This window comes from Andrena cerasifolii, chromosome 6, assembly GCF_050908995.1.
Source record: "Andrena cerasifolii isolate SP2316 chromosome 6, iyAndCera1_principal, whole genome shotgun sequence".
NCBI lineage: Eukaryota > Metazoa > Arthropoda > Insecta > Hymenoptera > Andrenidae > Andrena > Andrena cerasifolii.
In genome coordinates this window covers 6,814,265-6,841,981 of record NC_135123.1, presented here as the reverse complement: position 1 = coordinate 6,841,981, position 27,717 = coordinate 6,814,265, and the positions used below count along the sequence as shown (strand labels likewise).

Sequence of the window (27,717 nt, the reverse complement as noted above, 5' to 3'; positions counted from 1 at the left end):
AATGCCAAGATGGCAACGCAAACGATTCCGTCGAATGTTGAGATATATTTTATTGTTGGTTGACTAGAATTTCTAAACACGATACCGAGAGAATTGTCGTATGGGAGACATACAGATTTTTAGAGACTTATAGGGAGAATTCTTAATTATTTACGCACGCCAAGCCTATGCGACATATATGCGTGATCTAGCATATCGGAGCCTCCGACGCACGATTGTCCGGCCGCCTTTTTTTCAATAATATTCAATTGCGCTTAGCGGTGGCTCCTTTATTATAAAGTATAACAATGGATCCTCGAATACATAGGAGGGCAGAACCGGAAAAGGGACCGGGCGATTTGGTCAGTGTTATTACCTTCATGATTTCGGATTATAATATTTCCGACGTATTTTCTGATTAAAAATAGAGATCAGTAACTTGGCAAACACAACTTGATTTCGCGAAGCTATGATTCTTACTCGATTACTTACAATCGACTCGTAAAAGAAACAGCCGGTTAACTAAAAATTTCATAGAAATCAGAGGAACTGAGAATAATTAGGCATTTTCCCTTGTATCGAATCTTACAGGTAGTCGAATGGTTGAACGAGGCTTCCTTGAGTCAAGCGGAAGACGTGAAAGTCACGAATTTATGTAAAGTACAGGAGATCTTGGTAAACAAAGAGCCGCAATTGCTTCCACTGTATTTAGACGAGGCATTGCAGTTCTCTTTAGATAGAAATGCAGAAGTTAAGAAAACTGTTACAGGTTTTATAGAAGAAGCAGGGTAATGATCCTTGTAAAACGTAGCGCGCCACGCGTTGTACTAGTTCTTCTGTTATAAACTTATCAGTTGTACTTTACTTGCAGAGTAAAACAACCAGAAATAATTCCACGCATAGTCCAAGTACTCTTAAGATTAGTTTCTGATGAATCATCAGCTGTGGCTAAAAGAGCGCTGAGAGCTAGTGGCAGGATACTGCGATCGGCGTTAAAATGGATAGCCAGTGCCACCACAGTCACTCCAGAGATGGAAGTGGCATGGGGCCAACTCAGTACACTGAAAATTCAAATCATTAATATGATCGACAGCGATAATGACGGGTAACGAAGTTATCCTAATTGCTCTTTGTTGCGAGCATAAGTCATCTTCGAGTTACCGAACGCTTCTGTGTTTCAGGATTCGGACGCAAGCTGTTAAATTTCTAGAGGGTGTAGTCTTGATACAAACGTACCCCGACCCAGATACTCCAAAAAAGCCGGACGACTTTTCGTTGGAAGATATCCCCTTAACGTTAAAAATAGCTCGCAGACGGAAACTGGAAGAAGAAGCTAACGACGTGATGGATTTGCTGATTAAATTCCACGGATCCCCGCACGTTAGCAGCGTGAATTTAATGACATGCATGGGGTCACTGGCATTGATCGCTAAAACAAGGCCTCAGTTTATGCCAGGTGTAATACAAGGTGCGTAAAACTTACGGGAGCTTACTTCTGCTGAACTTGTAACTGAAAGATCTGAATTTGCAGCTCTGCAAAGGCTACAGCACGATTTGCCGCCGACATTGTCAGACTCCCAAGTAACTAGCGTGCAAAAGCAACTGAAACTTACTCTACTAGGACTCATGAAACATCCAGCTAGCATAGAATTCGCGTCCACCATAGCTAAGCAGCTGACGCAGCTTGGAGCAAAAGAGCAAGAAATAATTAAGGCTTATCCAAAGCCGGAAGATATTCGGCGTATGAAGAAGCGCCAACAAGTAAATGTGTAATTATTATGAATTATAAATATCGACGATAACATTATTTATTAGCAATTCGTATAATTTTTAGGAAGCAGCTGCTGCTTCTGCTGCGAAACGCCTTAAAATCGATACTCCTTTAATACCGGAAGAACCAGAAATTGTACCTAGTCCAGTACCTCCTCCGAAATTGCCGGAGCTACTTGAACTCTCGGAAAGCTTCATCTCTGAGAGATTAAGCGTGGAGATCGCGACTGATTTAGTAATGGATAGCATGGTACACGATAGCGCAATAGATTTTTATAACTATTACTCCAAACTCTCCTATTAAATGTATTCCGTTGATAGGCATGGGTCCCGGACACAATGACGACGATCTTTCAAAGGGAATATCAGCCGAGTTCTACGACAGATATCAACGTTCAACGGCAAACAATTTCCAAACTGTTGGCGATACAAATAAAGCAAGCTAAAGCGAAGAAGAAAAAAGATGCTAAAGATGAAGACGCTGTGATGGAGGATTTGGTGAAGAATCCGACCATCAGCGTGGCCGAGGCGAAGCGCGAACGAAAACGTGAGAAGGACAGAGAGAAAGAGAAAGAAGCGAAGGCGTCGTTGGAGGCTCATGAGAAATCACTTGCGAAAGCAAGGAATCGTTTGAAGGCTCTGAAATTGTCCGAAGTTACGAAACCGCTAGCGAAAGAAGTGAAGGAGAAAATGTTACTGATGGCGGTTAATAGAATCTTGCTTGCCGAGAAAACGGCTGTGTTTGGTGGCGTGGCAGCCATCAGGTGATTGAACTCGACAATCCCTAATTCGATCGAGAGTATCATTATCTGTGACTTACTTCCTCGTCGTTCTCTTTTAGGTCGAAAATTTTAACGACACTAGCCGCGACGTTCAACCCGTACATTAAAGAGGCAGTGTTACGCTACATTACTGACGATATGAGGAATCGTTTGGACTTGGCTTTGGGCTGGTTGTACGAAGAGTACGCGTTGCTTCAGGGTTTCCAGAGGCGAACCACGTTGTGCACAAAGCCTCAGGAAGCTCCGCACCAAGCTTACAATTTCTTACTATGTACTTTAGTATCGGCAATAGATCTGGTCCAAGGCAAAGATCGCGACACTCTACTGTCTAGGTAACAATTAGATTCAATAAAGTTCTCTATGTTGAGAGAAACAGTATTAACCGTGTACGTACTATGGAGTAGACTATACTTGGAAGCCCCTTTAATCACGGAAGATGCCGTCGAGGCATTAAAAATGGTGTCTTCTGACGAGACAAGAGGGTTAGCACCGCTACAATTGTTAAAAGAGATGGTCATTCGCAGGCCGACGAAACAGCTAGTTTTCCTAAACGTGTTATTGTGTCACACTGGTCACGAGAACAACACGGTAAGCAACAACGTCATATTAATATCCGCAACACATCGAAAGACAAGTCTTTCGTTCGCCTATACTTGCATGCTAATTGTCTGTTTAAATATAGATCAGGGAAGCTGCCATACAGTTGGTTTGCCAGCTATATAGTCGTCCGGAGTTAAGTAAACTCATAGAGGAGTACGCGATTCTTTATTTAGGCTTCTTACGACTCCATATTCCGCCCGAGATCGTCTTTGGACAAGATCGAGGCAGACCACAAGCAGAAACTCTGTGGAATGAGTCTACGACGAGAGCTTGTCTCGGGTTGTACCTCGCTCTCTTGAGCGAGCACCAAGATCTAATCCATGAGTGAGTTGTTCTTTTTAGTAGATGCATTGGAAATGAAGGGCGAGCTGATATTCACGATCTTTTCCCAGATTGGCGAGGGTGTACACATCGATGGGGGCCGATGTGAAACGTATGGTTCTTAGATTAGTAGAAGGGCCTGTAAGGTCTCTAGGAATGGGTAGCCCGCAGCTACTAGCCCTGGTTGAAAATTGTCCAAAAGGAGCGGAGACGCTGGTTACGAGAATTATTCATATTCTTACAGAGAAATGTACGCAAACCTGCCATTTTCTATTCGATACTCTTACTATTTTCGCCACATCTAACATAATGTTTCATACTTAGCTGCACCGAGTGCAGAATTGGTAGCACGTGTACGAGAACTTTATCAAACCAGAGTCTCCGATGTTCGATTCTTAATACCCGTTCTAAACGGTTTAACGAAGAAGGAAGTCATAGCCGCCCTCCCAAAACTTATAAAATTAAATCCTATCGTTGTTAAAGAAGTAAGTGCACCCTAAGGACTGGTCGGTCTTGTGACAAGTTCAGTACTCATTTCAATGATTCCCTCGTAGGTATTCAATAGGCTACTAGGTACCCATAATAACGAAAGTGGTGTACCTCACACGTCTCCTATTACACCTGCTGAGTTGTTAATAGCCTTACATAATATAGATCCAAGTAAAGCAGAACTGAAGACAATTATAAAAGGTATGGTACACGAGCTTATGGAACGCATCTGTGGTGTTTCTTTATACGGTGTTTTGTTAATTATATTGATTCGTAGCCACGTCTCTGTGTTTCGCGGAGAAGCAAGTGTACACCCAGGAAACCGTGGCCGTGGTGATGCAGCATCTCATGGAGATGACGCCGCTACCCACATTGCTAATGCGTACAGTAATACAAAGTCTGGCTCTGTATCCGAGGTTAAGCGGATTCGTCATGAATATACTTCAACGGTTGATCCTCAAGCAAGTGTGGAAACAGCCGAAAGTCTGGGAGGGCTTTGTAAAATGCTGCGAACGCACGCAGCCACAGAGTTTCGCAGTTATTCTACAGCTTCCCCCAGCGCAACTGGCCGAAGCGTTAAAAATGGCCAGCAATCTACGAGGCCCTTTGCTGGCGCACGTCGAAGCCTTCGCCGAGAATCAGGTAACTTTATTCACATAAAATAATAACGTCGGCAATCACTTTACTAACGATGAAGGGAAACTATTTATGCGAAACATCGCGGTGCTGCGTTTCAGAAAGCACACATTCCGCAATCGATAATGGATGTTATTCAGGGTAAATCGCCTTGCGACATGCATGATGAATTTGATATTGTGAGTAAAAATACTTGTATATAAAGAGTCGATTTTTTATATTATCGTAAAAATTAAATAAATATATGAACTGATCCAAACAGCTTTTCCTTGAATTTCTTGCAGGCACCGCCCGGTGATTATCCGATTGAACAAAAACCAGATACAATGGAAATTGATGTTTCAGAGCCAGCTCCGCCTGGTTTAGATTAGCATAAACTTATTCCGGTGTTGGGATCTGAATCATCATCTACAAATTGCCCCAACTTTAACGAATTCACATTGTAAATGACAAATCTATTCTCTCGCTTATCTTCTGCGAGAATCTGAAACCTTAGATTCACGTATTCATCGAGTCCCCCGCAGACTGTAGATATCTTTTATTTACAATCTCGCCGAAAGACTCGATCGATTTTACACTTCTGACAAGTCCATCTATCTCTGGTTTTGTAAATAGAAGTTTACTCAGGGTTGAATGTACATACACGCGGATGCCAACTTACGTGTCACAGTATACATAATCCTTAATACACAACGACGCTGATCGAGAAACGCTGTTCAAAACAGTGGACGTCGATCTGCGTGTGCTTACTTTACTTCAAGACAGATCAAACAAGATTACCATTCATAACAAAGGTCTATGTTTATAAAAAATATATTTATTAATACTTTGCACCTTTCGTGACGTGTACACAAGAATTGTTGATGAGAAGACCGGAACATGATACGCAATCACAGATTTGTACATACATGTATTGTACACGATATTGAAGATCGAGTCCAAAGTATAGTTTATCGAACTCGCGACATAGGTATTTTGCCACGTTAGACTATCACGATATCCTGTACATAGTCCATTCTTCAATGTGAAATGTGATAATATTTTCTATTTGTTTCACGAAATACATATGAGATATATTGCATACACGAATGTTCAGTTTCATCCTTACAGAAGTAATGAACTTTGAACAGTAAGTATTGAAAATACCTTCTACCTAAATGTTAAGTGAGGGAAATGCATTTGCCATGTTTTACGAAGATGTGCATGAATGCGTCTTGCTTGCTGCATCAAGTCACAAATTATTCAGTAGATTACTTGTAATTACACTAAACAGAAGTTACAAAATGTTAATCATTGTTGGAAGACATTTGGAAGGCACTTGCAGGATCGAGCGACGCAGAAATATCATTCCTTTGTGCTCGATTAGAGAAACTATAAATATCATCCGAAATCAACGCCTGTGTCTAATAGATCGCGCAGCATAAACGACGCCTTCTTCGGAAGTATCCTGAAAGTGTAAAGTATTAGTTACAGCGGACTGTTCCCTTTACGTACCTAGCGAAGTTGCAACTACCTGAGAACGTGCCCTAGATAAAGTAAGTATCCAGGTACACTGAACTCCGTGTAATTTCGACGAACACCATTCAAAATCTGCTTAGCCGCCTCCGCGGCGGGCATCGTGCCGAAATAACTCGGTATTCTGCACGAAACGTAGATGAATAAGTTTCCATAGGAATGAGGTGCGCTTTCACTACTCACCGCAAACGGATATCTCTCTGGACCTCAGCGCCTACAATGAATGGATAAACGTGGACCAAGGTAATCATAATATTACTATTAGTATGCCTTAATTCGGTGTGCAACGATTCAGCTAATCCTTGAACCGCAAACTGTGCTGTAGACAGAGGAACTCTGCTCGCTCCGGTAGCACCACCAGATAGGCCAGCTACAGACGACAGCACCACTATGTGCCCTCTACCAGCGCGCTCCATCGAGGGTAAAACTGTTTCCAACAGCTAAAAGCCAGGTCTTATTATATAAATTTATAAATACTTACGAAATAAATACCTACCCAGAAATGACTAATAACTGTCAAGTCAATTGTATGCCTTATTTTGGGCGCGTCGTCGATCAGCGCCCTAGGACTAGGTATACTGCAGCAATGGAGAAGCATCGTCACCTCTCCCAGCTCTGATCGAATAATATTCACTGTACGAGCTACCTGTTTCGTATGGTTCGCGATTAAATAGCCATTGTACCTCTTACACATTCTAAATGCAACGTTTACGAGTGATATTATACTTACTTCTTCTTTATCTGTTACATTGCAGATGAACATTTTAGCTATTCCCACCGATTGCGATGCCCTTCGCACAGTAGCATCGCAATCTCTAATGTTAATGTCCACGCATGCAACGCTAACGCCTAACTGACACAAGTGAATAGCTAACTCTCTGCCTATTCCCCGTCCTGCGCCGACCACCTAGGCCCGGGTAGAAATATCTTTTAAACAGAACAAGTTATTCTCAAATCATATTAAATCACTCCCTTACCATTGCGACTTCTCCACGAAGACTCTTCAAAGGCGGAGGCCTAAATGTTCTGTACAACGCGATCAGTATAGCAAAGAAAATTCCGATTAGAAGTGTCACCACGTCCAGCGTCAGAATGAAAATGGAATACAATTTTATTAGCATTTTTGGTGGCCGGAAACTCCTTTTCAGGCTCTCCTGAAATTCAAATTCGCGTTTACTTTCAAAATGCCAAACTGATCTTCGGTGTCCACAAAGGCACGTGTCACGGACTCGCAGATTCGTGGTAATCTAATCTCTAATTTCGCGACGGAGATCCGATCCAACGCCGATATAGAATACTTTTCGATTCGCTAAGGACCTGCGTTTCTTATGAAACGTAAATATCTGCTACACAACACTCACCATTTTTCGGAACAAAGTAATTAGATGTAAATGCAAACCCGATCGTGGTACGAGGCAATTTGAATCAATTAAGCGCGTGAGAGGGACTGTTATTTAATCGACATATATATACCTTGTATCAAGTAACGTCGTGAACTTTATGATAACGTATCACGCCACAGCGGGGGAAGTTATTCAAAATTTCTATCCCGTCGGACCGATGTCTTGCGTCGAAATCAACGAGCGCGAATGTATTGTACAAATATAAAAGATATCGTTAAATCGTTCAACACGTACCACACGATCAAGCAACGATTTTCAAAACCAACTGCCTTTGTTGTTCTTTCTGCACATGTGTGACATTGCGAAAATATTTGAACGAAGGACGTCGCCCTTCGTCGCGTATCACTATTTAAGTTCATTCACTTTGCTCTCGACACGCACGTTTAAAAATCGGACGAAATCTTTCTGTTACAGACGAATTAGGTATTTTATAAATACGAATTAAAAATTGTCGACATTTAATAATTCTCGAGAATTCCTGACATTCCACTCTATTGTACCGTCAACTGTCAACGCACAGCGCGTCGCAAAAAGCTACAGTATTAATCGCTTTAATTATTGCAAAAGATGCTCAAAATTAAATAATTGCTGCCGACGAAAAAGGCTTACTTCGATGTTCTCTTACATTCCATACCTTTATTGTAATTAAATACCCCGACGCGCTCAGGTATAAGCGAAAAATAATGCGTTTAAAAACGAGAGACTCTGGGAAGAAACTTGTAAACGCGCGATAGAAACTTCATATATACAGTAAATCGGTCGCGTCGCCATCTTTAAGAAGAGGACGGTATTCGCGAATTTGAAAGAGAAAAGAAGTTCGTTCGAAATGTGGTACGAAATAGTTCCCTGCGTGGCTATAATGGGAACATGTTTAATGTTACCACAGCATATTGTGTACTACATAAATAAGTCTGTCTTCGGAAACGTAAGTAGTTTTCATATCCTAACCTATACGCTCGTCTGTTTGCGTAATAACTTCACAAGTGTATAGTACACAGTGTACACGATCTGCTACTTCAGTACTCTTTTCCTTGTCGCATAAAACTATATCCAGTTCGAATAAATTTCTGAGATCACACGGTGCAGCGTTACTGCAATTTCGTTGCACGTTTTGAAGTTGCTTCGAAGCAAAGCTTCTCGCGCCCAAAGCAAGTTCCCTCATGCCTTTAATTTTGCAGCCAATGCGTAGGAAGCTGCAGGAGGATTGGGATTGCGTGATGCTGGAGAGGGACTCCAGACTATCTGGTGCAGTTTGGAAGACGGCGGTAAGTGATTGTAGTTTTCAAGCAGCACGCTGTACCGTGCTGTTTAAAACTCTGGTCGCTTCTCAAAGAGATGCATTCGATAAGGTTCTTGCATTTTTGCAGGGTTTGGAGAACATTCCTGACAGCTAAACTATAATTCTCATAAAATACAGTGTATCATTGTAGGAAATTCGGTATATACATGTAAATAATATATAAAATACACAGTTCCATAATTGTTTCAACGCTGTATCTTTAATGCGCCGTCGCTGCAGCGAGCACTTTCTAATCGCGCATCCTTAATAGAATTGTAGATGTTGGAAAGGCGCGTGCCGAGCTCTCAAATTGAATATATGTTTTTCCATGTACGTTACACCGCTTCTATCAGCTATACTTATAATTCATCTATTACGATGCCGACGCGGAGGAATTAAAGCGAGCGAGAATACATTTTTTACCATCCTTTAGTACCCTAACAACATATGAATATATCTCGTGCTTTCGTCGAAGGAAATAAACGGCTCGCGAGCGTTGCGCGGACCGTTTCAAAGGGTACCTCGTGTCTCATATATCTCATAATCCGTTATTGCGATGAGGATCGTCCTTTGAGAGCGCCCGGCTACGCTAGGAGGTCCGTGCACTTCCGGTAGGCGGATATTCGGAACAAAACGGCTGGCAGAATGAAAAATTAATAACTGCGAAGTAGTTCTGTCGGGAAGAATATTATTTCGCGTCCGTAGACGGCCAAAGCGAAACGGGCCGAGGTTCTTTGGCTGTCAGTGTTCATCCGTAGAAAAAGAAATATCCGCGCGCTACGCGGGAATTCTTATTCTCTCTCCTCGCGGGAAACGTATTTCCGCTATTCATTTTCCTCGGCACTTCCAATATTCCCGGCATGCGCCTCCGCGGACCGAAATTCTCACTGTGTCAGGTAAATTCCGCGCGTAACGCCCGCGCAACGGCGAGGGGGGGGGAGAGAGAAAGAGAGCCATTTAAAAGGAGAAGGAGTTCCAGGTGTTCCGGACGGGCGCGATGCTCTTTGTTTTCACGCCATTATACCTCTGAACCCCTCGAAAATATATAAGATCGTCCCCTATGCGTAGACGGAGATAACGAACAATAGGCTGCCGAGGGGGACAGCAGGCCTTTGAACCGTGGAGCATAAAGGGCGGCACAGGTATACACATACGTGCTTTTTTTTTTGTCATCAGAAACGCTGATAAAAAAAAGAGGCGGAGTTAAGCGATTATCACGGGATTAATTAAAACGTCGCGCGAAAATCGCGCGGGTGTTTTTATCCCCTTTCTAGAGGGAAGGATGAAACGGGACAGAGGTAGATTCTAAGTCGGTATCAGCGCACGCATAGGCGCGAGAGAGACGGAGAGAGGGATTCCGCGTCGATGCACTGACGAATGTTTTCTCTAAATCCCGTGGAAATTTTGAAACCGCGTCGGTTCAGCTAGATTGGGAGCAATCCCTCCGAATATAAATTTCGAGCGAGCGTCACAGTCCGAAACGCAAAGCTGCGATTAAGCTCGGCGTTTCTAGATAGCCGTTCGAAACTTTCATAGAAGACGAGATAGCGTATCGAAATGACCGTTCTCTTCCGATAAAATGGTCGGCCGACGTTTCTTTGTAAAACCGAGACGGTTACGTGGCTCGAAGGTCGGACCGTGGATGTAAAAGAAAGCTAGATATCGCTGGAAATAATTGCCGTTGCGAGACCGATGAGTTATCGATCACTAAACACGGAAGGACATAGGTATAATCTCTGTTCTCTGCAGATAGGAGCACTTAGGAGGGCAGGCACTCGAACCGCTAACGGATCTTAAAACGTTTCCCGTACCGCCGCGCCGGTACGGCAGATCCGGTCGAACGAAAGCAGAATTTATCGATTCTGCTATTCATCTCCGCTCCCCATGCTTATACCTGAGGGTCCTTCCGACCAATCCCGGCGCCGATCCTTCGCTTTCAAAAGTTATCCGCCGGCCGGGGGATCCTAACGATGATCCCTCGCGGGGACAACGGCCATCTTTTGTCTCGGACTGTACGGCAGAGCAGAGCACTTCAAAATGACGTTGCTCGAAGCGTTACTTCAAATAGAACGGCAACTTCGTTTCACGGTAACCACAGTTTTCGAAATACGATCTTGTTGCTCCATTAGAATCAGCAATTGACTCTGCCGGTGACGTGGACAGTTATCTACCGCGATCTAAATGTGGACGCTTTCCTAAATTATCCTCATTTCGCTTCTGTTTAAATGCAGAGTGTCGCTGCACGGTAATACTGTGGTTGTATTTTGCCTTTTTATATTGTGACAAGTGCGTGTCCGCGTATTCGTCGGCCAATAAAGACGTTTAAAGGCTCGAAGTGGCGGTTCGAAATCGTCATCTCCGATTTTAATTTAGACCGCAATTCGACGAGCTCCGGCGCACCGTTGCCCGGCAGGTTAATTACCTGTCAGCTCTTATCCGTGGTCTAGGACGTGTCCCTTCAATTTCAGCCCCAATCACGGGGGAAACTGGCAGGAAAATCGGCCTAGGCCGAGATACCGTCTCGACACTCCATGGTGGAGCTTTAAATCGGTCTTCGGTCCGGACGAAGCGACCTCGCAGTCGAGCGCGAGACGTCGCCGCAGTAGCATCGCGTTTCCGCGTCGCGATCCTTTCGTTTCTAATTTCTCGTCGAATCTTTCCCGTTCTACGCCTTTCCCTTCGGACCCCCAACGACGGCCCCACTCGAAACAATCCACAGACGTGCGTAACGGTCGAAATCCACGGGAAAATCGAGGTACGCGTATTTACGCGGGAGTTCGTCGCGCGGAAGGCCCGAGGGGCCGCTTCGCGAGCGCGTCTGTGTCTCGGCACCGTTGCTTCGGCTGCAAAAGGACACGCAGCGAGCATCTTGGCGAGCCAGAGGACGGGCAACGAGGCAGCAGGATTCCCTCGAATTCCGTCTCTTCCAAGTTATTGAAAAAAAAAAACGCGCGGCGGCTACACACCGCAACAAGTCCTTGGAGTCTACGTAGCCACGCTGTTTTCCCTCCGTTACCCTTTCCCGGCACGGAGAAAGAGAGTAGCGTCCAGTGCACACGGGGCGCGTGTTATACATACAGTGCATCGACGAAAGCATCGGTTAGCGTTCACGGTCAACCTGTTAGTCATGTGGGAACGGTAAAAACCGCACCGACAGGGGAACTCTGGAACAGCGGTTTCTCGGAAATGGTAATAACGATGTAGCGAGACCTGCTCCTGGCTGCGAGTAAGGGCACGAGTGACGCGCCGACGATCGTCCCTTCGGTCTCTCGTTTACGGTACGATGTGCATTTGCCGATTCTGCGAACGGCGCGGCACGAGAGAGTGCTCGAAGATTCGACGGTTTCGTGATTCCGCCAGCGAGGCGTCTCTGTAAGGCGATTATACCGGACTGACAAGAGAGAGAAAAAAAAGTTGCTCGATCGTGGCCGAAGCAGAGCGCTCCACGGACCATGCGGCGCTTTTGGGCCGTCTCCGAAGTATGCCACCGTAACAGGATCGGTAAGTGAGACGCAAAAATGATTTCCTGTCTTTTCGACCGTGCTAGAAGGCTGTCGCGATTAAGATCTCGCCATTTCGTATTCAGCCGTCTCGTGGTAAGGATCCACGGCCGCGTTACCGCTCGGCTCGGGACGAAGCGTTTCGACGACGCAAAAGGAATTGCGACTCGTTTCGAGTAAAATCGATCGCGCGTCCTCCGTCGCCTGTCTTCCCGCGAAGATGCGGCGTGTTTCGCAATCGTTAGCAACCGCCTGTCCTCCGAGTGTCTCCTGCTTCCACGCACGATTTCTTTCATTCTCGATCGAGTCCTCCTCCGACTTCGATAAAAACTCGTTTCAGCGCGTGGACGTGCAAATGTCAGCCGATATTTTCGGCCCAAGGACGCCCAGTTCTTCCAGCGTTTCAGCCAGGAGCGCGCAATTAAGCATCGCCTATTCCGCTCGATGAAAAGTTACTCATGCTTTCCATCAGTCGGCGGAGGTGCGCGGTTGCTTCGGACCAAACGTTCCAGGCCCATCGCAGAACGGGCAGCCATCGCCCGCTCGTTGCAGCGGAACCGTTTCGCGGAATGGATTTTTGCACGGCCAGCGTCGCGCGGTATCGAATTAAGCGCGGCTTTGAATTACCTTTCCTTGGGAACGGGGACAGCGGAGCGAGCGTTCCCGTGTTATCGCCGCCTGATGAGAGCTAATCTTTGCTGGGTCGTGACTGTTGATAAATCGCGCTCTCGCCGACGCTTTTTTTTCTAAGCGTCGCGAGCGCGCGACAACCGTTGGTCTTACAGCCGTTTGTTATATAAACACACGGTTGTTCCGTGGACAGGCTTCAGAGGCGAATATAAACCGGCTGCGATAAAACTCGTGGCCAGCCGTCGAGGAAGCTCTGGCATTCGTCTTCTCAAATCTCCTAGCGACTCCTGTCCGCTCCTGCGGCGGTAGGGAACACCGGTTAAACGTTTAATTAAAATAATATTCCCCGTTAATCTTGTTGGAGAGCGATGCGCTCGCGTCCCCATACCAATCCATTTATTCATTCGCGCAAATTAAAATCTCCATCGCTTTGAATCCGGCCGAACCGTGAGCATCCCTTTTCCGCGTATTAAATATTAAAGTCGCGGCGCTGGCCAGGGGAATTCGTTAAGTTTTATCCGTCCTGGGCCCACTCCCGCCTCGTTGCGTCCGCACGGGGACGAGAGCCTGGCAGCGCTAGAATTTTAAAAGCAACGCTGGGCACCGCGTTCCGAAAATGACACGATTTATGTTTCGGTTTCGCGACAAAAACGAGGACCGGTTTTTTTTCACGCTGTTTACGCGGTATAACGAGGCAAAAGTTTTCCTCGTTTCTCTTAGTCGCTGGCCCCTTTCGGGCGTTCCAGTTGAGGGACAGCAGCGCGCTGGTATGCTAATCTTCTTTCCAGGCAGAAGACGGTCCCTCGCCTTGTTTGGCTTTCTTCTTTTAGCTACTGCAGACCCATTCCGAATATATAGATCACAATGGGCGAAGTTCAACAGCATCTGTTGCAATATTTGTGGAGCCTGGCAAGAACGTGTTTCCGAGTAACCACTCGATCGCTTCGGTTACTTTGGACCGCGGATCATCAGGCGATCGCCACGCGCGGCACGCACCGCGGGCAGTCCTTGTTCACGTATTCAAAATGCATAATTAAACAACGTTGCATCACGGATAAATGCAACGATCCTTGGGCATCGGTGGCTCTCCCCTTCGCGGAGAGCGCCAGGGAATAATTACATGCTTTTGTTTCATTGTGCAACGCGATCGGCGCGGCGCGCTCTCGAATCGGAGGGCCTCCTCCCTTTGTCTCCTCGCGCCCAACTACCGGAAGGCATACTTTTCTACTTGGAATACCGTTTCTGGCTTAAACCGAGCGCCGCGATCCGAGCCGCCGGTCGGTCATTCGGAGAAGCCTTCGGAGTCCATTCTCCGCGGTCGAAGTCGATGCCTTCACGGTGTCCCCTTGCGAAACGTGATGAATCTGTCTGCATTAGGGTCAGGTTTAACCAGGTGTTCTCAGAGCCGACGCAGTAGTCTTTTAACCATACCAGGGTTTATATAACGCCACGTTTTTTTTTTTTTTTTTCGTGGATGTCGTTGGAATCCGTTGACGCGGTTACTAACGAGGCTTCAGTGGGCATCTTGGCATTTCGACGAGCGCAAGTTGGAATCGTTAGAGACCGTCTTTTAGGGAGGGAAGGGAGTGGGGACGTCGCAACGAAAGGGCACGTCCTCTCCGCGACCGTGAGGCCCGTGAGCAAATAAATAACTGAATTTCAACGGTTCTATCTACCGCGAGGAGTCGCGGAACTCGGTTGCCCTGTCCGGGCGAGTTCTCTCTCGCGTCAGAGGCCGTCGTTAAATTGTATCGTATCTGGAGAGAAACAGGAACGATCAGCGACTTTGTTCGGAGGGAACAGGCGGAAAGTCACCTGTCCCCGCGTTTTCTGCCCGCCCGGCTTGTCGTCTGTTGAAGATTATTTTTGATAATTGCGTATCGCTAGCAGGTCGCTGCGTTCGTCGACGAGCAATCGATACGACAGGGTCCCGTACAATTTGCCGCAGTCCGTGCCATTGTTGCCGTAAAATCCAGTCTTTGATCGCTCTTTTATCGTCGATATTTAACGTTCAAATATTGAACGTGAGGTGCAGGGGGGATCATCGAATCGGGAGCGTAGATTATTTAAATATTGGCGGATACGTTTTAACGTTCAAATTCCCTTCTCTCGGATTAAGGTCGCCAACCACCTACAGGGTGTCCATATTTAATCTAATCTTTCGATCACGTTCGCTGTTCCAAGAGGCTCATTAACTTCGTCGGAATTCGAAGGCTGCCGTTTTTCTCACTCAACTGTCTACAATTTTATAGCTGAAGGCACCTTTTTAAAAATTTGGAAAAAATAGGAGGATAAAGCCCTGCTTTTCCTCTTTATGGACATGTTTTGAAAACGGTGGACGTTTTAAAATTGGTCAAATGAAAATTAATTCAATGTAACGCTGCGTCAAATCACACCGGCTCGAGTGGTCGCTCGGGCCGTGCGGTACTCGCAGCGGCCAAGTGGCTATACCTGCCACTTTTATATAGGGTATTAATGAGGACCGCTGCAAGCTTTGAAGTAAATGTATTGAACTATCTATCTAGTAGATAGGGTTTCTTTATTTTATTCCTAACCTTGTGTGGCCTTGAAGGTCGTAGTGTACCATATGGTTGAATTTGTCTTGGCAGTCGCTTTCATATTGGGTAATCAAATATGTAGGATTCCATTTAAAAAACTGAAAGTCACCCTCGTTTCAAGGAAAATATTGCGAACACCAAAAATTCAAATACCGCATTATGTCGGATATAAAAAAGAGTTTTCCTCCTTCAGTTTTTTTTCAAATACCATTTTTGAGAATCCTGTATAAGAATATCAGGTATAGCCGCTTGGCCGCTGCGAGTACCGCACGGCCCGAGCGACCAGTCGAGCCGGTGTGATTTCACGCAGCGTTACATTCAATTAATTTTCATTTGGCCACTTTTAAAACGTCCACCTTTTTCAATACATGTCCATAGAGAGGAAAAACAGGGCTTTATCCTCCTATTTTTTCCAAATTTTAAAAAAGGTGCCTTCAACTATAAAATTGCATTTGTTTAGAACAATTACTAAACAAATGGTCAAATATTCGTTTTTATTAAGTGAAATAATTTTTACTAGGTACTCTTATATCTGCACTGTAAGCGCCCAAAAGGTGATTTTTATCAGTTTATTAGTTCAACAGTTATAATTTTTGGAAAAATAGTAAACACTGTATTTCAAAGAGCTGTAACATCAACAATTTTTGACACTTCGAAAAATCCTTCGAGATACGTTTATATACCCCTAAAGACTACAACATATCCAATTTGCACCAAAATCCGAAATGTTACTGCGAAAAGTGTCCGACTTCGCGTGGAATGTCCCCAAAGTGAATCGAACAATCGCCAAGGCAAAGTGAAATTGAAACGAGACACCCCGTAGGTACCATTAATCCAGAGCAACACAATAGCGTCGGGTAAAAATATTCAGATTAACTGCCGACAATATGTTCGGCCCATTAAAATTCGATTACAGAACCGGCGAGAGCTATGGTTTCAGCTCGGAAATGCATTCGGTTCGTCAAACAGAAATGACTTTTACCCAGCAGCATTGGAAGGTACGTACATACATTATCGCGGGCATATCGACGTGAAATTTATAGAATTCATTGGGCGATCGTTATTTCGGAAATCCCCGGATACCTAATTCCTCTCCTTTCATCCCCGCTTTACACCCGCTCCCGAGTCCCGTCCCTTCGGATAAACGGAGAAATATTTGTTTACGGGGGCGCTTGGTTATAGCATCCAGACGATGGACCGTTCCGATAATTACCGGCCATTAATTTGGTAACGGCGGGCCGCCCTTTCGATTTGATTAATTATCGCGATTAACCGGTCGGAATTGAAATCGAGCAGCGTTATTATTTCACAATCACGACCGGCTCCACGGTGGACGGTAAAGCGCGTTCCACTTATCACAGGGACGTTAGCTCGCAGCGTTAATTCCGTCAGGCCAGGGTACAAGGGCGTATATTTAGGCGATAAACGAGTTTGCCGTCATTATAACCGGCCCGTGTCGTTAAACCGGGCAACCTGTAATGAGGGCTGGCCTCGCGAGGCGGGCGCGCGAGGATTTCGGAAAAGCCGTAAATTCGACAGTCCCGAATGCTCGAACGCGCTAGAATTAAGCTGTTGCTGGCACGGTGCGCGCCGCGCGCGGCCATTGTTTATCGTTAGGGAACCCCTTTACGGGGAGGGGAGCTTAACGGTCTTAACAACGGTCAGAAATCTGCCAGCTCGAGTGTATCTTTACGGCCCGATGTTGCCGGCATTGATGGTACGTAACCGCGTTCCTCGAACGAGCCGCCTTTGTCTCTACCACCGAGGGATTACGAGCAGGCGAGTATCTGTTCCCTTCTAGATTTTTAAGACATTCGCAGAGTCTAGCTAGCGCCCCGATGAATTTAATGATCCACGCTCTCGGTACGATTTGGAGCTGGTCGGAAGGAGAACGTATCTCTGTCCGAATTTGCCACAGCATCGGGGAGAAGGTCTATCTCCGAAGCTCCCCTGCAAAAAGCCCCGCGAAAATGTCCGCCGATAAGACTCGCAGGGGATGAGTCCAGGGATTAAGCCCGATGCGGCGACCATTCCGCTAGTCGTTCCCCGTTTAGGAGCATCGCGATAGGAAGGCGTCGTAGCTGGCGCGGAATCGATGTTCCAGTTAAAACTGCACACGGCATGTTAATGAGCGTTAATGCGCGACGAGGGGGCGCGGGGCAAACAAGGGCGAAAAGAGCGGAAAAATAGAGGAGAGCGTGGCTGGAAAGTCGGACACGGCCGAAGGAATAATTACCCAGTCCCCCCCCTCGGCGGGCACCGGCGCTGTGTTCTTCCTGAAATTAGTAGGGAATATCGTCGGGGAAGTTGTGTGCACGGGCGCTGCAGGTAACAAGCCCTGTATCGAGTTAGCCGAGGCGGAACGGGGACACGCGGATCGTTACAGATTTCCTTCGATCGGATCGGGGGCGCCGGTTCGCGCTGTCCTCGGGGGTGCGGCGATTTTTATTCGCGTCGCGATCGAACGTGACGCTGATTGGCCGTGATACGCCGCGAACAAAACGGCTCCGACGATGCTCCCAGCGACGCTCGAGCACTCGCAACCACCCGACTGCTCGAAATTTCGAACGAGGGGAAGTGGCTTTATCGGACCGAGCTGGGGATACCACCGGGGCTCGGCGATCGAGTGCCGGGAGGAGATGTATTCGTGCGCTGCGAAAGAATTGTGAATTTCATGAAACCTTTCATCGGGAACGGTGTCCTTCCCGCGGCCTTGCAAGAGCGCTTAACGAACCTCTGTCCGAGGACTGTACCGGCTTGTAAGATTATTGTACGTTGCAGCGTTACTGGATGGCGATTCCCCGTCGCTTCGACGTGCTCGGATGCCTGGAAGCAACGCGAGGCATGTAACCGCGTTTCCACGTCCCCGCCGATACAATTTCTTTTGATCCGCGCCGTCGATAGCGCTCGGATGGGGCTCGAGTCGCCTGTTTCAACAAGGAATCCTACGGTGTCTGGCGAACGCGAGACACGAATGCGGCGCGCGATATTATTTTATCGGCATAAATATCAAGCCCCGCGGCGGAAATGGATTTTCCGCCGGCTCTCTCTCTCTCGCTGGAAAGCCGGCGCGGCGAAGCTCTGGGATCGGGGAAAGATGAACGAGAGCGGCTGCCAATCAGGGCCCGATCGGACGAACGAGCGCGCGGTGACTTCCGTCAGGGAAATGATCGTTTCTTTCGATTCGCATAACTGCGTCTACGGTAGACTACATCCTCGCCCGATGAATACCTGATTGCGCGTTTCAAGGCTACCGGCGGCGCGCCCACGTATTCGCTGATGAAACGTGGAAGTAAGTCGATCCGTCGACAGCGAAAGAGGAACCGCCTCGCACCTGCCGGTCATTTTCGCCAGCTGTCTAATTATCGGCAAGAAGGTAGACGGTTGGCTGCCGAGCCGAGTCACCGAGTGGCTTCGCTGGGGAATCGCGAAATATTCGTTCGCTGTAATCTCCTTCGATTTATTAAGATAGGGACTTAGCCCGGAGTTCGCGGAGAAGGGAACTCCTCCTCGGCTCTCGAAATGTCCTCCGTTTCCTTTTTCCCAGGCCGACGACTCGAGGGCCCCTTTCTCCGCTTAATTTTTTTCTTTTTTTTGAGGATTATCGCCCCTTTCACGAAAGTAATGAAGTTTCGCCGCGAATCGTTATCAGATTGGATCGGCGATCGTCTCGGTCGGCCCGCGGGTTACTCGCTGGCTTCCGCGCGGTAATTCTGGGACTGTGATTTCAGATTTCGCGCAGCCCGAGGGTAATTCCGCGAGCGTGATGTCAGATTTTAATTCCAACCGCGAGCTCTGTTACCGGGGTTTATCATCGGAAAAGCTGAGAGGAAGTGTCAGAAATCCCCTCTGCGCTTCGAAAGTTCGGCGGATTCAGCTCCGCCGAGCTCCGCCGCCCACGGTTACGGCCAGGAAAACCCTGGAATACACTCGTGCCGCGGTGTTTGCTAGACTCTTGTAATCGATGGCCATAATCCGCGCAACGCGCACCTCTTTTTTGCACCGCGGGGTCGTAACTCCGATAACCACGCCACCTCCGGCGTGCCTGATCGCTGGGACCGACTCGCGGTGCGGCTCGGTAGCAAACTTTTCGATTTAAATCGTTTACACGCTCGAGAATAGAGGCGAGACGGCTCGCAGTGGGCCGGATTTTAAATTTCCCACATGTCGGGTCTTCCTTTTAAGATATCGGAATGAAATTTACGCCTAGAAATGGGAAAAAATTATTCCTTTCTAATGATGTGTAATTTAATATATTTTATATTTATTTATTTATTTATTTATTTATTTAATATTTTTAACTTATTTGTGTTAAGAAAAAATTCTATTTGTTATGTTCTTTGCGTTATTTTCTGCGAATGAGATCATGTACCAAAACAATTCAGAGTTTAGACCTTGAAGCTGAGGAATTAATATTGCACACACTAAAATAACAACCCGACAATAGGGGCATATTGCAAATATATTAATAATAACACCTCTGCGACCATGTGTCCCTTCTGTTTAACTATCCCACCCTACGGACTGACCGAACGTTGATAACTTTAAACGCTAATAATCTGAGCAGTGGGACGAGGGGGGAAATGATCGTTACGTCATTATTTAGAGGAGAGTGTGCTGAAAATATCGCAATTGGTCCGAAAGTGGAACTTTTTGGCGTTCGAAAGATATTCCTAATGAAAATTGAAAAATGTCGCTATTTTCGTTAATGCATATAAAAATATTTGTTAATGGGTTGTTGTTCGCAAAAGTCTGGTCTTTAATTTAACCAAACCGATTTGTTGCTACTTTCCTTTATTATTCGAATTTTCCTTATAACTTGTAAACGAAAAGTTTCCCAAACATTTTGCTTAAACCACTGTAAAGGGCTTTAAATAAGGTACCAAATAAACAGAATTAAATTTTGTTTTAACACAAATAAGTTAAAAATATAAATAAATAAACAAATGTAAAATATATTAAATTACACATCATTAGAAAGGAATAATTTTCTCCTATTTCTAAGCGTAAATTTCATTCCGATATCTTAAAAGGAGGACCCGAAAGGTAGGAAATTTTAACTCCGGCTCACCGCGCGGCTGGACGAGCGCGAGCCGGGGTATAAATCAAATCGAAAGAAATCCGTGTTTCACGAAGTGGCCGGGCTGGGCCGGCAATGTAAGCGGAAGAACAAGCACCCCGATTTCTTCCCGCTTGCCTAAATTTAGCCTATGAGCGTCCTTCAATTTAATTCCTTCTTCTTGACCCAAAAGCGTCTCCATCCTCGCGCCGCGGCGCGGGGCAATTATTAATGGCCCGTTGAAAAAGACGAGGCAATCTCGTTACACTCCCTTCCGAGGCTTGTCCTCTCACGGAAACCAACGCTCGAAAGGCTGGCCCTATTGTGGTCGATCGAGTTCCACGCCACTTTCCCCGGCTCGCCGCCTCGTTTCGCATAAGAATACGGGATCCAAGAGTTTTCCTACGCCTCCCGCCGTAATTCCACGGCAGAGTTACCGCCGGCGCAGAGACAGGGGATGGCGGAATATTTAATACGGTCCATGAATTCGCAAGTTTTCGACGGAGCGGGGGGGACAGGGAGGGCCGGTGCGCCGGCCGGGCCGGGGGTAGGAAATGTTTGAGTACTTAACCAATATTGCGCGCTTTGGGCTATGTGTTTTAGGGCCTGTATCGGTGGAGCCGCGCTTCCTCGGGGAGCGTATTCAATGGCTGCTGGTGAATGTTGTTGGGAAATATCTTTATGCCCGCGCGTATATCTCCGAGTACCGTCTGTTCGGCGCAGCGAAGCAATTCCGCGCGCTCCCAGGGCGATAGAGATCCGCCTATTAATCGTTAACGGTATCTGATAGCGAAAAACGGCACCGCCACGGTCCGCTCCATGGAATTTCGAAGAAATATCGATTGCGCACGGCCTGGCCAGGGGGAGGCGACGCGTAGAGCCTGCCTCGCCTTCCATCTTCGTCCAGCCGATCCGATTGATTCTACTCCTCCGCGGAATACGTTACATTATTAATATCGAATGTCGGGGTGTCGCGTGTCTCCGGCGTCGCTCGTCGAGTTCTCCCCGTCCCGCGAGCTTCCCAGCGGCGATGCGTACTTTATTTGTCACATGGAATATCGCGCGCAACGATTCCCGAAGAGAGGAGGGAAGGAAAGGCTTCAAAGGAATTTGATGAGATTCCTCCGGGGGGCGAGGAGCGACGCCACTTTTCGCGGCCTCTGGAGGAGACTGCTCTCGCCGGCGTTCCACCAGCCACGAAATATATTACGCTTTGATGCGGTCCCTTTCCTTTTTTCTACTCGAGCATCCCCGGGTCTCGGGGTTTAAATGAGATTTCTCGCGGAAATTAGGGGAGTCCTCTATTAACGCCGGCGTTATTATTAGCGCCGTGGAGGAAAGACCCCCGATCGCAGCCCCATTTTCGTTCCGCCCGATCCGGGTTACCCGGATAGTTCGAGGAACGATCTTACACTTTTACATCTTCGATTACAATCCAGCTGATTATCCCAGGCAGCTCTCCGCTTCCTCGGGCCGTTACATTAAGCTACGAATCCTCGGCGGCCGGGGACACGGGGGGAGAAGCCGAGGAAGCGGTAACACCTCGTCTATAATTCAGCGTAATTAGAAGTGGCCGCGCCTAGTCTCCTCTGCTCCCATAAATCCCGCCGCCCCGTGTCGCGCGGATCAATTTTCCACGCGTTTTCCCCGAACGAACCGCGAGTACCCAACTCCCCAGGCCCTCTTCCGTAATTCAGAGCCAACCAGGGCAGAGTTTTGTCGCGCGCATCGAAACTATTTAAATTTACATAGTACGTACCCCGGGACGCTTGAGATTCCTCTCGCGGAGGCTGCGGCTTTCGCCGGCAAGCGGCAGCGGATTCGAATCCCGGAGGCATATCGATACGCGGCCCCCCCCCGATGTCCCACGGATCGTCGACGGTGACGCGTCGAATGAATTTGGAAAGGGGTGGTTTTTCCTATCGGCTGATGCGCGCAAGGAGGGCAGAGGAGAACGGGGCGCTAGAAGAGGGGGCTTCTGTCGCGGCGGATATTCAGCGGGTTCATTTGTCCAAGTCGGCGGAGCCACGGTAATGGATACACCGCGCACAATATCCACGGGGAGCTCGCGAATATTTATGAAGGCTTCACCGAGGATGAACGAGAAACCGCTCGCGGAGAGCTTTGTGATCCTCTGTGAGGCGGAGCCGCGGTTCATCGGGAACACGTCAAACGCTCCTCAGGGACGTTGTTTCGTCATGCCGTAATGATGTACCTCGCCCCGGGCTACGTATCCGCTGGATGCTGCGCGATTCCGACGTGCAGGGTCAAGAAGAGAGTCTGCCGCCAGGAACGGGAAACGGGCCCGGGGAGGAGGCTTGTAACCCGCTTCGCGGCACAGATATCTCCCCTCTTTGAAGCATCGGCGACGCGTCCGCCAGGCTCGCCCGAAATTACTGCCCCGATCGAAGCTTCGGCTCCGACCGTTTCCCTTCGCTCGCCGAAAGAAACGCTTCCGTGCAAGAGGGGTGTGTATATACACTTCCGGACGAGCCGACGGCTCTATTTATGTACTCCTCGCGAGCCGAACCTGCTCGAGTAAGTGCCAGGGGCTCGGCGCTCTTCGCCAGGACCGACGATCCATCCGCCCTGTCTTCACGCGTATGCGAGGGTGGTCTGAGAAGTTTTCAACTTAAGGTAGTAACAAATATTTTTTTCCGGGCGAATGCAGGTTTATTTTTCTACATAGTCTCCTTTTAAGTCGATACACCTTTCCCAGCGATGCTCCAACATTTTTAAACCTTCCAAATAGTAGCTAGCGTCTTGCTCTGCGAATAGGCGTCTACGGATGCGATGATCTCCTCGCTCGATGAAAAGCTCTGTCCTCCGAGCAAATTTCGAGCTTAGGAAAGAGGAAAAAGTCACTGGGGGAGGCCAGACCTGGCGAATGCGCTGGGTGGTGAACTAATTCGAACCGCAGGTCGTGAAACCGTCTTCGCTTTCTTTGGAACTGATTTACCCTTCTTAGTCCACTGTTTCGACTGTTCCTTCGTCTCAGGAGTATAGTGATGAATCCAAGTTTCATCAGTGGTTATGAATCGACTCAAAAAATTGCACTAGTTTTTTGGTCCAAAGTGAGCAAGCGCGGCACCCACCGCGCGGATAGCTTACGCGTGCCCAATTCTTCACTCAATATATGACAAACGCGTTCTTTCGATATGCTCTAATCTCAATTCAACGGTTGCCCAGTACCATTTGGTGAACTTTTTCGCTGTTATCGGTGGTGGTCGCAGTTGGTGGTCGTCCCGAACGCTCATCATCATCCAAGCTGGTACGACCACGTTTAAATTCTGCTGCCCATCTTTTCAAGGTGGCAAACGATGGGGCAGAGTCCCCTTAAACAGCGTCCAACTCGGCTGTAATTTGTGCAGACGTATTGCCCTTCAAACACAAGAATTTAATCACGACACAATATTCGATCTTTTCCATTTTTTCCCCAAAACACTGACACCGACCGACACAAATCACTGTCAAATAACAACTGAGCGTCTAAGCTGACTGAAATTTTCACAGCTATCTTGCCACGCATTTACGATTGCAGTACCAAAATGGTTTAGACGAGCAACGATCACCTTCGTGCCGAGAGGCTGAAAACTTTTCAGACCACCCTGGTAAACTGTTTCGAGCTGTCCGCGGGCGGGAAAAGCAAATGGAGCGGGTTTCTCGAAACTGGACACCTATGGCTCAGCGAAAGCTCTCGGGTTTCCTTCTCGCCTTCGCGCGATGTTCGCCCGCGGCCGCGGCAGGCCTAGGAATTCAGCCTTATCTCGCATTCGTACACGTAATCGCGAGAGCGCGCGCCCCGAAACGTGTTACACGGGGCGGGTAAAAACCGCGGACAGCTCGATGGGCGCGCAATTGCTCGGTACAGCGGTGAAGAACCGCGCGGAAAAGGGGGCCATCCAGCAGGAGAAACGTTTCTTACCATCGTTTATCCTTGTCCCCGGGCTCTCGAGCCCCGCCGCGCCGTAATATCGCAATTATTACGGCCGACACACAGGCGAGCGTGTCGCAGTTTTTCCCCCCCCGGGGAATGGAAACGCTCGTAAGAAAAATTAAATCGCTACTCGGACAGCGTCGCAGCCGCCGTCAGGAGCAATTCTGCAGGCGGAATGAGAGCAGTAAAGAAGAGGCGCTTATTAGATCGTTCGGCGGCCGGCAGTTTCGAAACGTAAACGAGAGACAGGTACCGCGTACGGGCACGTTCGAATCGCGTAAAGATTTTTATTCCCTCCACCCAGCGCTGGGAGGAAAAACGTTTCGATAATCCGCCAATTAAACGGGCAGTTTCTTGAATACTTGCTGGCCCTTCGTGCTCCCGTACTTTCCAAATTATCCTCGGTCGTGTTCCCCTGTTTGCGTTCGGTAAGAGGATTCATAGATCGTCGAGAGACCGACTCAGGGGCTGTTCTTAAGGGGTTGTGCCTACCTGCAAGGTCTGAAAACACAAGTATTTTCGGGATTTTTTTAAAACCCTCGGACACTTTTTTTTTAAATAAACCTTTATGTATTCGAAAGTGTACATGTTAAACTACTCGTGGTAATTTTTGCGATGGAAAATATACATAAATAAAAAAGAATATTAGCGATCTCTCGGCAGCGATTTTTTTGTCAGTAGTTTGCGGTGAACGTTCTAATTCTGACCTGGTTCATCTGAAATAAAAAATTCGCGGGGATTTAGTTAGTATATTGGATTATCTTGTCCTTGATCGTTTATTATCCCAAGATATTAATTTGCTACAAAATGGCAACTTCTCGTAGCGAAAGTATCGATTTTCACCACAGAATCGCGCTCATGTTTCATCATTTTCCATCTGTAAAATAACAACTACCCAACGGAAATGAAAAAGCCACGATTAAGGACAAGCTAATCTAATATACTGACTAAATTTGGTCGAATTTTTTATTTCTGATGCACCAGGTCGTAGCTACAGTGATCACCGTAATAAAAAAAGCGCTGTCGGGAGATCGCTTATAATTCCATTATTTATTTAGTTATCGCATTGCAAAAAAAACTACAAGAACTTTAAAAGATATACTTTCGAATATACTACCGTTAATTTAAAAAAAGTCTTCAAATTGAAGAAAAAAAATCCCGAATATACTTGCGTTTTCAGACCTTGCAGGTAGACATAGCCCCTTAAGTTACGCGCTGGTAATTTTGGCGATTTTATATTCCACACCCCTTCCTTACGAAATTTCTCCAATTATTACGATTCTCTTAAAGATTTATATAATCTATTTAGCTCGGTTTCGTGTGCACAATCGAAAAGACACTACGTAAGACGCTACCTTACGTGACTCCCTCTCCTTGTAAGAGAATGTAAGAAATTCGTGACCCTCCCCTCCCCAAGCCTTACGTAATTTAAGGACGACCCCTTAGGATAATTGTATTGTTCTATGCGCAGGAGCAATTACGGCGTTCGCGATCCCACGAATCGTATTTGTTTCTCTTGCCAACCGGTAAGTATAGGCACTCCGATGATTTTGGATTTTCCACCGGTTCGCTACCCTCCTTCAAGCAATTCGCGACATAAATTATTGTACCATTGGATACGATAACGAGCGTTGGAAGTAAAAATTCAGGAATATCTCGCAACAACTCCACTGTCTGCACCGTCATTGCAATACCTGCTAATAATGTTTACTCCCATTTATGTTCCTACATGCTGACCTCTGGCCCGTTAAATAAATCTAATAATAATAATAATTGCTCGTTATTCCATTCCGCCTGGACGGCTTATTAATCCGCGAGAATGCCTGCTGGCTGAGAGGGTGGCCATCCACTCCATCCCGGTGGATGCGCTCGATCCTCGATCACTCTCGGGATCCTCCACGTAGGACCGAGACACCCCCGCAGCGGCAGCGAGGACCCGCCACCGGCAAACTTCCTCCAGCTCCTCGGAACTACTCCTCCGCGCGCTCTTTTTCTTCCGCGTGGCTTTCGAACTTTCGAGGATCCAAGTTTGTAGCCTTATTCAGCTCCCCTCGGTGATTCTTATTAATTCCCCGCGCGACTCGGGGGCCACTTCTTGCCCTCTCGCGGACCGGCGATCGGAAAGCCTGCGATATCCCCCGTTGGAAGTTTTATTTAATTGAAGCATCGAGGAGCCGGATAAAATCCTCTGTCCACCGGCGCCGAGCCGCTGAATGGAAATCGGGGAAACGACACCGCGAAATTTACGAGATGGAATGAATTATTATTCGTCTTCCGTGTACACCGATGAATTACAACCGTTACAAAGCGCGCGTGCTTTATGCAGATTTTATGCGACCCGTTTCGTTAAAGGATTCGATCGCCGCCCTCTTTCCCCGGCCTCTGCTCGCGGCGTTATTTTCGCGCGAGGTGGAACTCCCTTTTGGGAAAAAATAACCGTGTATCCCGCGCGGAGGGTACGTGCCTCGAAATTGGAACGGTCATCCGCGGGAAAGGGGATCGGCGACGGTGGCCCGGGCAGATTTCACGGGAACGCCGTGACGGCGGTGGTGTTTATAACAGGGGTTGAAACGGTTCCGAAAATAACTGGTTCAAACTGTTATACAACGGTTCCGATTGAAACAGTTATGGAGAACCGATATTCCGAATAACTGTTGTAAGGAACCGAAATTTCTGATTGCATCAGGGGATTGTATCAGGGGGACGATTGTAGCACGTTAAATATCTCAAAACATATGATAGATAAGGCGAATGTCCCAATTTCTGCTCGTGTCTCCATTTCTGCTTATTTCGTATTTTTCTTTTTTTTTTTACTTCTTCGTGACGAGTTACTTCTTAAATCTGCAGAAATTGGGACATTCGCCTTATTAGCACAAATTTTGGATAGGTATATGATGAAGAATGACATTTGGAATACCATAGTGAAGAAAATAACTTTTCGATACCCTAAAGTAACTTTTCCTTACTGATTTAAAATTGTAATATAAATACACTCCCTTTTCAAGTACGTGTTTTCTCTATTTTTTAATATTTAATCGGGCGAATTTTAAAGTAATACTGATCGTTACTGATCACTTTTAAGTTTCTCGCGAATAAAAATTTATAATTTAAGTTCACAAAACCTGGTCGGGGGCGATTGTAACATCGGCAGTCGGGGTCGGTTGTACCGGGACAGAACCGAATAGTGACAAAGAAGATTAATAATATTGTCTTGTTCGCATGGAATCCTATAGCACAGCACTAGCAAACCAAATGAAAA

General features: G+C 47.0%; 4 protein-coding genes across 13 annotated transcripts in view; 3 read left to right on the top strand and 1 right to left on the bottom strand.

Annotated features, from left to right (window-relative positions):
* Positions 1-9: 9 nt before the first annotated feature.
* On the top strand, positions 10-5,662 carry Sym (symplekin scaffold protein). Of its 2 annotated transcripts, none has more exons than XM_076815462.1 (16): positions 10-341; positions 571-767; positions 851-1,084; positions 1,161-1,447; positions 1,511-1,740; positions 1,814-1,999; positions 2,071-2,513; positions 2,591-2,863; positions 2,936-3,119; positions 3,214-3,455; positions 3,524-3,702; positions 3,777-3,937; positions 4,007-4,142; positions 4,219-4,583; positions 4,679-4,756; positions 4,862-5,662. In XM_076815462.1, exons 1-16 carry the CDS (start codon positions 288-290, stop codon positions 4,946-4,948), a joined length of 3,336 nt encoding a protein of 1,111 aa, XP_076671577.1. In that variant the 5' UTR covers positions 10-287; the 3' UTR covers positions 4,949-5,662. The 2 variants fall into 2 exon arrangements, with proteins under 2 accessions (XP_076671577.1, XP_076671578.1); XM_076815463.1 differs by having other exon boundaries at positions 4,840-5,662.
* LOC143370399 (17-beta-hydroxysteroid dehydrogenase 13) lies at positions 5,375-8,672 on the bottom strand. Of its 8 annotated transcripts, none has more exons than XM_076815469.1 (8): positions 8,130-8,268; positions 7,730-8,001; positions 7,070-7,246; positions 6,823-6,999; positions 6,589-6,738; positions 6,276-6,532; positions 6,091-6,216; positions 5,375-6,024 (listed from the first exon to the last, which is right to left on the bottom strand). In XM_076815469.1, exons 3-8 carry the CDS (start codon positions 7,211-7,213, stop codon positions 5,958-5,960), a joined length of 921 nt encoding a protein of 306 aa, XP_076671584.1. In that variant the 5' UTR covers positions 7,214-7,246; positions 7,730-8,001; positions 8,130-8,268; the 3' UTR covers positions 5,375-5,957. The 8 variants fall into 8 exon arrangements, with proteins under 8 accessions (XP_076671584.1, XP_076671588.1, XP_076671585.1 ...); XM_076815473.1 differs by having other exon boundaries at positions 7,730-7,900; positions 8,130-8,256; XM_076815470.1 differs by having other exon boundaries at positions 7,730-7,900; positions 8,105-8,237.
* LOC143370401 (NADH dehydrogenase [ubiquinone] 1 alpha subcomplex subunit 1-like) lies at positions 8,172-8,984 on the top strand. Its single transcript, XM_076815479.1, has 3 exons — positions 8,172-8,420; positions 8,674-8,760; positions 8,863-8,984. Exons 1-3 carry the CDS (start codon positions 8,322-8,324, stop codon positions 8,887-8,889), a joined length of 213 nt encoding a protein of 70 aa, XP_076671594.1. The 5' UTR covers positions 8,172-8,321; the 3' UTR covers positions 8,890-8,984.
* A 2,324-nt stretch (positions 8,985-11,308) lies between these two features.
* The window catches only part of Lapsyn (Leucine-rich repeat activity-regulated protein at synapses), a 37,974-nt gene continuing 21,565 nt past the window's right edge, over positions 11,309-27,717 (top strand). The window contains exon 1 of one of the 2 annotated variants that reach the window (XM_076813692.1): positions 11,309-12,275. In XM_076813692.1, the coding sequence (XP_076669807.1) occupies positions 12,227-12,275 (49 nt within the window). In that variant the 5' untranslated portion in view covers positions 11,309-12,226. The remainder of the gene's footprint in view (positions 12,276-27,717) is intronic. The other variant, XR_013085441.1, reaches the window with a different exon arrangement.